This window comes from Phragmites australis, chromosome 1 (assembly GCF_958298935.1).
Source record: "Phragmites australis chromosome 1, lpPhrAust1.1, whole genome shotgun sequence".
NCBI classification, from domain to species: Eukaryota; Viridiplantae; Streptophyta; class Magnoliopsida; order Poales; family Poaceae; genus Phragmites; species Phragmites australis.
The window spans coordinates 43295943-43308412 of NC_084921.1; the positions used below are offsets into that span (position 1 = coordinate 43295943).

The 12470-nt window shown below is 43.3% G+C and overlaps 1 protein-coding gene across 1 annotated transcript; it reads right to left on the bottom strand.

Annotated features, from left to right (window-relative positions):
• Positions 1 to 6363: 6363 nt before the first annotated feature.
• On the bottom strand, positions 6364 to 9094 carry LOC133920865 (glucosidase 2 subunit beta-like). The gene is made up of 6 exons (XM_062365452.1): positions 8961 to 9094; positions 8771 to 8884; positions 8133 to 8228; positions 7780 to 7965; positions 7579 to 7686; positions 6364 to 6890 (listed from the first exon to the last, which is right to left on the bottom strand). The coding sequence occupies exons 1-6, from the start codon at positions 9082 to 9084 to the stop codon at positions 6886 to 6888; spliced, it is 633 nt and encodes a 210-aa protein (XP_062221436.1). The 5' UTR covers positions 9085 to 9094; the 3' UTR covers positions 6364 to 6885.
• Positions 9095 to 12470: the final 3376 nt, after the last annotated feature.

Here is a 12470-nt window from a genome sequence, read left to right on the forward strand (position 1 = left end):
GGATGTCGGAGCCACTGGTGCCTATATTGCCCTAGCATGGGTCCATGAGCACCTTCCGGATACATACCTCGTCTCGTTAGTCTCCGAAGGCTTTATCGGTGCAAAGAAGACCACCGAGGAGCTCCATGAACTCGCAGACTTATATTTGCCTGTTGTTCGCTCCCTTCTTTGGTCTGTCTGTATCGATCCACTATCATATGTTTTTGGGTCTTGCGTGTACTGAATAGACTATTTAGAACCAACCCCTAGAGCTGCCCAGATGGTAGCTTTGTAACGAAAGGACCAGTGTTCATGTAAATTTTCCATGTGTTCGAGTGGCAAGTAGGTTCGAGGTACTCGCTAGCAAGGTTCATGCCGCTTAGGATGGCCCTTAGCACGATGAGCCCTTCGGGGGCAACCAGCGCTCAACCCGATTTAGGACTTATGGCCTCGTGGTCCTCATCCCTCGGACGTACATACCTTCGACACCGCATGAATAGTAATTTTATCTCCCACCTCAACAATATGATCGATCAGGTAGAATGAAACATGTACGCTGCACAAAAAAAACTAAAGATCCTAAAAGCTCTAGCCCTCGACTGTCTGGTCGGCCGCAAAACTACTAACCAGGCGATCAAGACTATGAATTGGAAAAAAGTTACAATTTGGTGAGTCCGTTCATACCCGGGTTATCCTGCAAAACAGAGTCTGCTTTTGAATTTGAAAAAACTTAGAAGCCATCTTCCATGCTCGTCCGAAAGATCCAACAAAATAGAAAAATAGGCTCGTCTTCGAGCAACCTTACACCTAGAACTCGTGTTCCGCGAGTTTGTGTAATTTGTGGCTGGCCTCTGGCCAAGTCAACCATGCTAGGTCAAGAAAAGCAGACCACTTTGTAGAATCCCTCCCCCTTGGGGAAAAGCTTGTTACGTCCTGCCCTATTCCTAGATTCATCCGAGGTCGAGGTCGCCTACGACCAATGTCCGCTTCCGCACCCTGTGATCGCGGTAGCGCCTGAGGCTCTGTTGGTACCAGATTGCCTAAATTTTGAGCACATTCACGGGACTCTTTGCTCAGGTTTGTATTGTCATCTTGCCACACCTCATGGTCATCGCGCGAGTAGTTGGTCATACAAGACGATGTTCGTTCTTCGACTAGCAAATTGTGTCCCATATATTCATAATTATGCGGTTTGGACGGCCAAATCACACTATCACTGCTCGTGTGAACTTAATCGTTGTTGTGGTGGAGAATTTCCTGACAGGCTTGACCTCGATCTTCTTAGTGAATTTGTCGACTGCCATGAACATGAATTCAAAACCACCTGGGGCTTTTAGGGAACGGTCCCATGATAACGAGCCCCCATACAGTGAAAGAACAAGAGTGATACGATTTTTGTGCTTGGGCTGGTAGTTTGGTATGTCGGCAATGGTTCTGACATGACCCGCACCATTTCACCAGCTCGCGAGCATCCTGGAGTGTCGTGGGAACGGTATACTCCCCCCTTCTTGAGTGATGTATTTCAGTAAAAGACTGTTGCTTCTTTGGTGGTAGAGGCATCCCTCTACCCAGGAGTATTTTTGGTCCTATCACGTGACCCTTCTGTTGACCCATCATCGCCATGGGCTACTTGATTCTGAAAGTAGTCCAAGATCTGATCTATCCAGATCATACCTGAATCAAGTAGGACGACCACATGATGGCCAACCGAGGTCGACGACACCGAAGGAGGTGTTGCCTCCAAAGGCTCCGTTTTCAAAAGAAGCATCGTGTCCACATTGGTCCGAGACCACGTGGATGATCGTGTGAATATTTTTTCAAAGACTCCGACTGGGACAGATGCGCAAGAAGAGGCTAGACGGATCAACTCATCGACTAGGAAGTTGTCCTTGAGAGGGATGTGCTAGACTTCAAAACCAAAGAAGCATCGCTCTTGTCGGCGATATGGAATCCGGGGGACCCCGAGTCCCGAGGCCAGGACAGCGCGGTGCCACATGGCGCCTTCCCTCGGGGACCACCCCCCCTCGAGGGCCCGAGAAAAGCTAGGTCCGGGAGGGGGTGCTCGGGGTCAAGAATAGTTAGCCCCCGAGTACCCAGAGTTCCCCGAGGACCCGAGAAGGGCCAGGCCCGGGAGGGGGTGCTCGGGGCTAAGAACAGTTGGTCCCCGAGTACTCATAGTTCTCCGAGGACCCGAAAAAAGCCAGGTCTGGGAGGGGGTGCTCGGGGCCAAGGACAGTTGGTCCCCGAGTACCCAGAGTTCCCCGAGGACCCGAGAAGGGTCAGGTCCGGGAGGGGGTGCTCGGGGCCAAGAACAGTTGGTCCCCGAGTACCCGAGGAGCCCCTTGCCGGTGGACCCCGCAAGGGCTCCACGATGAGGTGTCAATCGGTGGGAGGCCCGATGCTGCATTTAATGGGGAGCGTGGACAATCATATCCAACCACCCTCCCCCACGCATGCTGTACTGATTACGCCAGCCCCTGCCGTCGTCTGGCAGAGAGGCGTGGGCACAATTAATGCGGTGGGTCCCATCGCATGTACCTTCACGGGGCCCAAGGAGAAAGACGGCTTGAAGATATCTTCGATGGGCTTGAGGCTTATCGCCTATCGTCCCGTTGCATCAGACCGTGTCAGACCTACTCTGACCAGACGGGCATGAGAGTGTACTCAGAGGCTGGCCGGTGGGCCCCCCTGCACCTGCTAAAGTTGGGGCGTAAAGACCGACGAGACCGTCCGAGGGGCGTATTTTCAACCCTTTGTAACTTCGACTATAAATCCATGATGGTTGTTTTTCATTTATTGTTTACGGGAACTTGTGCCCCTGTTCTGGGCACACCCTGGAGGGCCTCCCCCCCAGTAGGATAAAAGGGGGGAGCACTTCGTAGAAGGGAGAGCTGGAAGACTCAATAGATTTGAAACAAAAGCCAACAGGCTCACAAGATCGGGAAGACATGACCGAAGCTCAGAAGCACTTGATAGATAGACCAAAAACTTGACTTGAGATAGCCAGAGCTTGTAACTCTAGAGATCCACAGAAAGGCATTCCAAGAGCATTAATAACACACTAGACACACAGGAGTAGGGTATTACGCCTCCATGCGGCCTGAACCTGTCTAAATCCTTGTTGCATTTACTCCTACTAGCCGACGATCATTCGTCCCACCTAAGTCCCCCCCCACACGCAATAAACCCACGTACGAGGTAGATCCTGGACCAGCCTCCCGGCCGAATCTCAAAGGAGGTCCCTCAGGATTCCCGCATGCGGTGTTCATCCACCGACAGCTCTAGCTTTCTCAATTTGGAGAGATATGTCACCATCGTCTGCTCCGAGCACAGGAAACCCTTCGCACCTGATTTACGGCCAATAGCAAGTCTCTCATCGCTAGTGGGCATTTCACTCCTGTTGCGGATGCTGCTCGTATTCCAAATATGAGGCTCTCATACTTCACAACATTGTTTGGTGGCCTGGAAATTTAATTTAAATGTGTACCTGAATGTGTCGCTGGCCTGTGGGGTCGAGATCGCTTCAGCCCCCAGTCCATTCAACGTGCACGGCCTATCGACATATGTGGTCTTGTGCATGTTCGTCTTTGGTCGCAGAAAACCCTCACCACTCGATGACCAGTACCGCTCCCACGACCTATGGAGGTAGTTGCAAAATTGGGCAATGACTCCTCGTCTGGTTGAGAAGTGGTTAGTAAAAGTGGAGAAAAGGGTCACCTATTGAGATCCTGGAAGGCTGCCCCTGTTCCTGGTATCCGCCGGAAGTGCTCGTTCTTTTCATTAGAAACTTGAAGAGCAGAAGACCTTTTTTCCTGTCCTTGAGATGATCCTGCCCAAAAGGCCACACACTCGATTAGTTTTAGGGTACCCTCTTACCTGTTTAATCTTGCTTGGCTGATGGCTCTGGATCACGCTACAGAAGTCACTTTGGCGAAGAGAGTCGCGTAGGTTAGAGGATTGGCTGTCTCGACGCAGTGGGGGTCTCCAAGAGATCCCCGTTACCGAGGGAGGATGGGATCTTTTTTGTCGTGGAGCCTACCGCAATTTCCTTGCGATCGCGACCTTCACCAATCCTAGCAATAGATGTGGTGTTTGCCGCCGTTATTTGGCATCGGACGATCTCAACCAAGAGGACGAGGTCATATAACCATGACACTACTGGTGAACCCTCTGGTACTGCTACCGGTGGGTGGCTAAGAAGTATTTGCACGTTCTGCAAATTCTGTGCAGGTGTCCTGGCCACATAGTCGAGCTATCGAGCGCGAAGTGGCGACATATCGCAAGGGAGGAGCCCCTAACATTTGTGTGGTGTGATAGCCTTGGTGATGATGCTGATTCAGATTAGATGATTGATGTCTGTTTAAATTTTGTCTTTGATATGCAAAAGCCCAAAGACCGTGTCTTCTGTGTCAGCTCCTCCAGGTGACGCTATGGTGGTTGAGGCTATGTCAAAGCATCACTGTGTCTGGTGTCGGTCTGTTTCCCCTGTGGGCGCGTGGCCTGGGGATCATCGTCGGCACCCGGGACACGAGAGCCTCCGTTGCCCCCCGTTGCATGAACTATCATGCAAACTTCCCATTGAGCCTCGGAGCCTTCAGACTTCGATTCGGTGTCCCATACCTAGAGCATACCGGGCTCATCTAGGTCGTATCCCATGAAAAACACCTCGCGGTGACCAGGGTCCTCGAAATGGGACTCAACGGTTGTCGTGGATCTGGCCATGGGTAGCCTAATCTAATCTCCAACACTTATCGAAACACAGAAAGACACCCCCTACCTGGCACGCCAACTATCGAGGGTTAGTCCCTAATAATGATTCTGGGGTGTACCAATTGGTGGGTGTGTGAACAATGCTTGCGGTGTGCGTGTGTTTGTGAACTCAATAACACATAAGTCATCCAGGTTTAGGCCTTTCGAAGGATAACAACCCCACGTCCTGTGTATATTTATTATCAGTGTTTGTAAACTTGTCACAGATGAGTCCTCCCTCAAGCTAGATATGTTCTCCTCTTTATATACCAGAGAAGTAGAACTTATAAGTGAGCCGTTTCCCGCTGACCCATACTTAGCTAAACCTTCCACCCTTAGGCTATTATAATGGGTGACGCATGTGCCCCTTTTCGCTCTGATGAAGCTGCCGAGCCCGTCTCATTCGCAAGACACCTCCACGCCTACCTCACCCCGGTCAGCTGGTCTTCCCTGTCCCATCACCAGTCTCGCACGCATGTCTGTGAAGCAGCCTGACACGCATGCGAGCCCGTCCCATAACGTTTAATGCTACGATACGTGGCATAACACCTCTGCACTGGCCACGATCTGTCTGCTGGGGATGAGTGCCTAGAGAAGGAAAACACTTAAGTGGGGATCATTTAATGAGAATATATTGGTTTAGTGAATATATATCCCGAGATTCCCTTATGTGATAAGGATTCTGGTCACGAAGGCACATTCTGGTCACGCGGTGGGACCCTGATCCGAGAAAAAAATCTTCTGCCAACTGGTATTAGCTGGTGTGAGTCCTCAGAACAGAGGACCCCCTTATTCTATACACCGATAGCACATCTAGGCTACTATTATCCGTTAAATGAGTGACACCTTTCTGTCATTCATCCAATAGTCAACTCCTTATGGGATCCATGACACAACAGTAAAAAAATGATCGACGTGATGTCCACATCAACGTATCGTCCAACCAACGAGTGACTTCTTTTCTATCGCACACTGGAAGGGCGACAACTTTGCTAGGCCCACTAGAAAAGATATTGCCCATTTAATGTATGACACCTTTTCACCGCTAGCCTTTTCAATATGCAAAAGTCCAAAAACAAAAGGTGTTACCCGCGTATAGTACATGCATGCAAGTATGCAAAAGTCATAAAGCTTTTTTATAGCTTTTCATTATGCATGCGACAACAAAAGTTCATTTTCAGTATGAAAATGTGTCACCCATTGAACGGATAATACCTTTTTCAATGAATCTAATAAAGATGCTGCTTTTTCAACAGGCGACAAGTTGACGTGAATACCACATCAACCAAAATATTTAATTTTTAACATGTTGTGCCGTAGGTCCAACAAAATATAGTCCATCCAACGGGCTACGATAGGCTAGATGTACAATATTTTAAAATAGCAATATATTATTATAAATATTAAAAAATAAAAATATATAAATAAAAAATCCCAGTACGTGATAACACGGACTCTCTTCTTTTTAAAGAGGGTCCAAAAAACTTTTCCTTTTTTTATGACAGAAACTTATGCAAATCAGAAGGGAAGTGGCAGTAAATTTTCTGGGAAAAAATATGGTACAGCACTTCCGTCTTACTATGAGCAAAATACTGTGCTAGTACTGCTTTGCTATTACCCACGGCCAGAATGAAATACACAGCAGCAGTAAACACACCTCATGCTGCCAATCCTTCCAATTTATCTTCAGTAAAATACATACACCAATTCCGCACTGGAAAGTCTGGAACTTCACGAATACACAAGCTTCAGGACTAAGGCAGAAGTCAAGTATTGCACTGCCAATTGAGGCCATCGTCCAGATCGACTAGCAACTCTAGGCATGAAGACTGACGTCATACCAATGCAGCAACATCATGATCGAATAGCAACTCTTTGTCTGAAGAGTTGGACGGGGCAACAAATTACATAAACCTATTTCGTACACCACTGGGTACAAACTACAGAGTAGTTCATACCACGGCGCCTTCTGTTTATACTCCACATAGTTAGCTATCCTAGCCAACAAAGTTTAGAACAGTAGATGCACTGGCAATTTAAGGAGGAAAACGAGCAGATCCCTTCCTAGTTCCTCCCATCTCCGATTCTCCATCATCCTCGGAAGCTTTAATCTTTGCAGATGAGCATCAATCTACTGTCTTTGTAACTACTGCCCCGCTAACCTGAAAACAGCACAATCTATTTGATGAGTTTATTCTGCTTTCAAGGAAATAAATTACATCACAACACATTGATACAGAATTGTCGCTCCATGCTCACATCGGCTTTTAACAAGCTCACAAAACAAAGACTGCTACTGAAGATAGAACAAGCTGTAAGAAAGTATAGCAGATAAGTTTACTAGTCGACCTGAGTATTTTAAATTAACTTAAATGAAAACCATGAGATACTGTTTCCAACTTGGTCAAGAAAAACCATTGGGCATGCTAGTTACAGGACTTGTCTAATTTAAATGTACTCACAAGTTTATAATGTTTAAAAGCAATCACATCCAAAAAAAAGCATCGACAAAATAATCCACACCATTTTAAGTATTGATCATTTCCACAGTTCTGAGTGATGGCAGAATTAACTTCTAATAGGTCAATAAATATAGAATGGTTTCAAAAAAACAAAAACAAATATGCAACATTAACAAACCAAACACAGGCAGAACACATATTTTAAATATTTTCAATTGTTACGGTTTCATTCATCTTGGCGTGATCCAATCAAGGCAAATTCATTACCCACGATATGTACTAGCTTCGTGTATAGCTTTGCCGTGCAAGGGGATTCAGAGATTACAGATTCAAGAGCTAGAGCTGTTTTACATAATTTTCATTAGAGGAAGAACACATGCTTACTTACGTTTCAAAATATACTGTCTCCTGCGTGTTCTAGTCCGTCGCCGAGCTAAGCAGAAAGCAAAAATACATACAACAAGACCCAGCTCAATGACTAGAGCCATTCTTAATCCTGCAAACAGAAAAAAATTGAAGACTCGGCAAGAATGCATATTCTGTTCCCGTAGAACCTACAAATAAGAATGACGGTCTGAACAGAAAATACCTCTTAGCTTCTGGATAAGGTCTTCTATATCAATTGTATGTTTACTGGTAAATATATTAGTAGCAGCTAAATGTGTTCCTGACAGCTCGCCACCACCATCATCAGCCTTAGCACTATCCTTTATGTTCCTACATGTGTTCTGACAATGGATGCCACTTTCGTACTCATCACTTCCATCACAGCAATCTACAGGAACAAACAGACATTATATCAATACTTCTGCTATCTGCAAAGGAATCAATACAGTAAATACAAACTAGCTGCAATTGCTGAGATGGACAGTTTAAAGGTAATGAAAATAAATTCCCGAGCTCTTACAATTAACTTCATAGTCTACAAAATAAATTGCATACCGCATATCTTATCATTCACAAACGAAGAGAACAACAAACGTGGAGTGTCTCCAATATTTCTGCAGTAAAACTTGCCTTCTGGACAAGCTGAAGTACCTGCATAACACAAATAATGTGAGGAACAGCATTATGTTAGTAAATAGCTTGTTCGCTGATGTTAGCACCAAGTAAAATAATGCACACAGTTTTGAGGTAGACTTTTTGTCAGGTGATGCAGTCAGAATTTCACAAAATGAAAGCTGAAGTCTGAACCATTTGCTCACCAGCCCACAGTTTCAAAAGCCCCTGATTTCATGTGGCTAAATGCGACATAGTCTACTGCGTACAGCTGTTTGGCAGTTCAAGTTTTGCTTAACAGTTCGTTTGAGTTAAACTACAGCTAAAATGGTAGCTCTAAAGTACTGTAAAGGCCACACATTTTTCCCTTTCTCTTCCTTTACTGAATTCGAAAAGCTCTAGCAGGCTAGCAGCGCGAGTAAACCTATAAGACAAAGGTTGACATCTACTCTAATACCCAGTGCATTATTAATTTATTGCCACCAAATCTCACCGCATCGGTGGAATCGACTAGATCTCCACAGTAAACTCCCGACCCCCGGTCAAGTTAGGACAAATCCAAGAGAGATCAAGACGGAGACCTGGCTCGTCGGTTCCATCGGCGCAGTCGCAGTACCCGTCGTTGAGCCGGCTCCTCGGGAAGGAGCCCGAACCGTCCCTGCAGGCGATCACCTGTGGGGCGAAGTACGCCTCATCTGCAGAAACGATTCGGTGAGGAAGAAATAAGAAACGAGGTGCGGAGGCAAGCCCGTAAGTGAGCAGCCTGTTCACCTTGAGCAGAAACGCCGACGAGCGGTGGCGCGGCGTCGGCGGCGCCGGCTAGGAGGAGTAGGCGGAGGAGGAGAGTGGCGGGAGCGGCGGAGACAAGGCGACGACTTGGTGGTGGTGCCCTCATCTGCCGTTGGATGCGAACCCCGTGGATTTGGGTTATTTAACATTTTGCCACAATCATTATTGAGTGGTAAATTTTTTTGCCACATGTACTAATGCAGTAACTCAGATAGTCTTAAGTAAAGTTGTGTTTGTTTGAGTTTTAGACGGTGTCTTTTAGTTTTTAAGATTCAAAGCTGAAATAAATAGATATATTTTTATTATAATTTTTTATAATTTATTTATTGGATTATAGGAATATGGGAAGGTATTTTTTTCTTAGCTTTTTATAGATGATAAAAAATTATTTTACTAAACTATTGATAAAGTTTTTTAAATCTATAATTAAAAAAAGTTTTTTAAATCTACAATTTAAAAGCTTTTTACAATCAAATTTTTTATAATTTATAATCTATAAACTATTTTTTAGATCCCAACTGAAACAAAGAGATGCTAAGACGGGATAGGGGTAGTTCGTTGGCCCGATCACAATTCACAAGGGAGCTCAAGCAAGACCAGTCCGACCTAGCGGAATTCAGGATGATCTCACACGTCCGTTTTAGATCAACGCTCTAGACAATCTACTCCGGTCATAAATTTTTGACCGAAGGGAGTATGCTCTTTTCTCAATTGAAACTTTGGAAGTATTTTGGGTTTTTGGATTGTACCACTTTACTTGGAGACTGACATATGATGATCCAACCATAGGAAATTGACTTAGCGGCAACTATGGCCCTCTTTACGACAGCTTCTACATAGCTTCTACGTAGCTTCCAAAAAAAAATGCTAGCAAACCTAAACGGCACGTTTTTATACAGCTTTCTCTCAAATGTGTTTCCACGAAGCGCACCGTTTTCAATGATAAGATGAAGTTGTCACGCTTCGAACATAGGTCCACGTGCTAGTCGTCATATAATTATAGATTAAAAATTTATAATTATATTAAAATAAAAATATTCAAATAAAATTAGTAATTTATAAACCAACTAGCAAAAGCTTTATTTATATGAGAAATCTTAATTTACATGATTAAGTGTTTGCTGATATAACTTATTTTGATGTAAATAAAATATTAAACACTGTACTATTAATATATCCTAAAATTTCCTACGCGTGACACCTAGCTGTCGATATATCATGTGCTTGAGATTATGCGTTTAACACCTAAGGCAAGTATGAGTATAAAATACTCATAAAGATATTGCATGTATAAATAAACTTAAATTATTTTTATATCTAAACTTTATTATTTATTATCTCTGCGAAGATTGTCTAATCACTAATTTCACGTCGTGTTTCATACCACGACAGGGTCTGAGCTTTTCCTATAGACAATCTCAAATTATACTTTTAATATATATGCTACACCATACAAATGAATAAGATAGTTCTGGCTATATGACTAGATCTTTTATTAGACACTCTTGGTAACTCAAAATGTATCGATTGTCCACGCCAGTATTCACTGTACCATTAGTAATAGACAATATATGTATTTCTACTCTAGAAATACAAGCATAACTTAAAATGTAACATTTAACTACAATATTAATGGATAATAATACGTAATAACGGGAAATACAATATTAAAATATAAATAGACAATAATTCTGATATATATGTTACTTTAAGAGAGTGTGAACGCAACTTGCTGATAAAAATATGATACAAATAATAGAGGTGTTAATATAGCTTACTAATAAAAGCACGATATAAATACGACGGGTATTAACACGGCTTGCTAATAAAATCATAATAGTAACAGAGTAAGGTGTCAACATAGCTTGCAGATAAAAACATAATAGTAATAGAGTATGATGCCAATACAGCTTACCTGGATTATGTCAAAATCTCAAAGAAATAATTGGCCCCTATATAGCTCTAGCTTGATATTATTAATACTTCAACAGAAATCGATCTAATAGCTTATTGAAAGCTATAATACCAGATGTTGTAGGACTATGAAATCTGAAAATACCACTAATTATCTTATCCTCAAAGTATCCACTAGAGCTTATATGTGAGACTATACCTCAAAGATGAGGAGATGAGGTATGGTGAATGGAGAACTGTCATAGTCCTAGGTATAGTGTTTAATTTCTTAAGAGCCAAATTATCTTATTCTTATTTCTATCATTTTTCTTAGGTAAGAAGAAGAAATTTTTTAGCTATTAAGAATGGGTTATTTGACTATAAAAAAGGTTTACTTAGACATTAAAAAATCTTATCTTGATCACTAAGAATGTTTCTTAGTGTGCAAGTCAAGGCAAACCTTTAGGGATAAAGTCAACACGTGGGTCCCACATGTAAGTCTATGTTCTTATTTTATTATTAATTAAAGATTAAGATTAAGATTAGATTAGTAAAGGATTATTTTAACCTATTACAATGCAATCTACCATTATTCTTAAGCATTAAACTTATTTATGGATCAATTCAATTCTTAAATTAATTAGTTAGTTAAACCTCTAGTTATCTTATAATTAATTAACCGGTTTCTCACAGAAGTAGTTGCCGACCCGCTTGTGGGAAAAGCCACCAACTTCTGCAGGTTATGGTTGCGAGACTACCCTCAAATTGACGGAAATTATACACTAATTGTTATTGCGTAAATAGCTTCTCCCTCACCTCCCGACCTTGTGCTCACTCTGACCTAATAGGTGATTTTTCTAGGGTTAGTACGCCAGAGACGCCACCGCCTGCCTCACCTCTACTGCCCTAATCTAGTTTGGATTTCTCCCCCGCCACCCCCGACTGTAGCGCCACCTCCCATATGCATCGACCTCGAACTACGTCGCCTTCGACACCCTCCACCAGCTTCGACACCAACATCCTCGGATCGACAGATCTATCACAAGCTCACCCATCTCCCTCCTCGGTACCTCGCCCGCCGCTGCCTCAACTCCCCAATGTGATGGTGGCCGCCCTAAACGAGGCAATGACAAGAAGATTCGGTCTCCAGACCACCTCCCCTTGACTGCTTTTGTTCCTCCTCCCCTTCACCACCTCCAAGCTGATGGCGCCCTCCATGCAATGCTCATTATGTCATAATGTTTTTTTATTTGATGCATTGGTGAACTGAATAACGGTAGAACTGAGACAAGTTTATAGATGCACTTGTTCAGAAAAGTTTAGAGATGCACAATAGTTCTTGTGCTGAACTTGTATATTCATAACATTAAGATTTCATATTTTCAACATGTGTAATAAACTTATTTATTATCTTTATTGACCATGACATTAAGTTACAACTCCAATAATATTTCCTTTTATAAAAATGAAACAGGAAAATTTCTATCCCAAAATATCAGTAATAATTAATTAAAACAATGGTATCCACATTTAATCAGCAACCAGACAAGTCATCAATCATCATACGATTCAGGAGCACACTAGTTATTACACACTCAA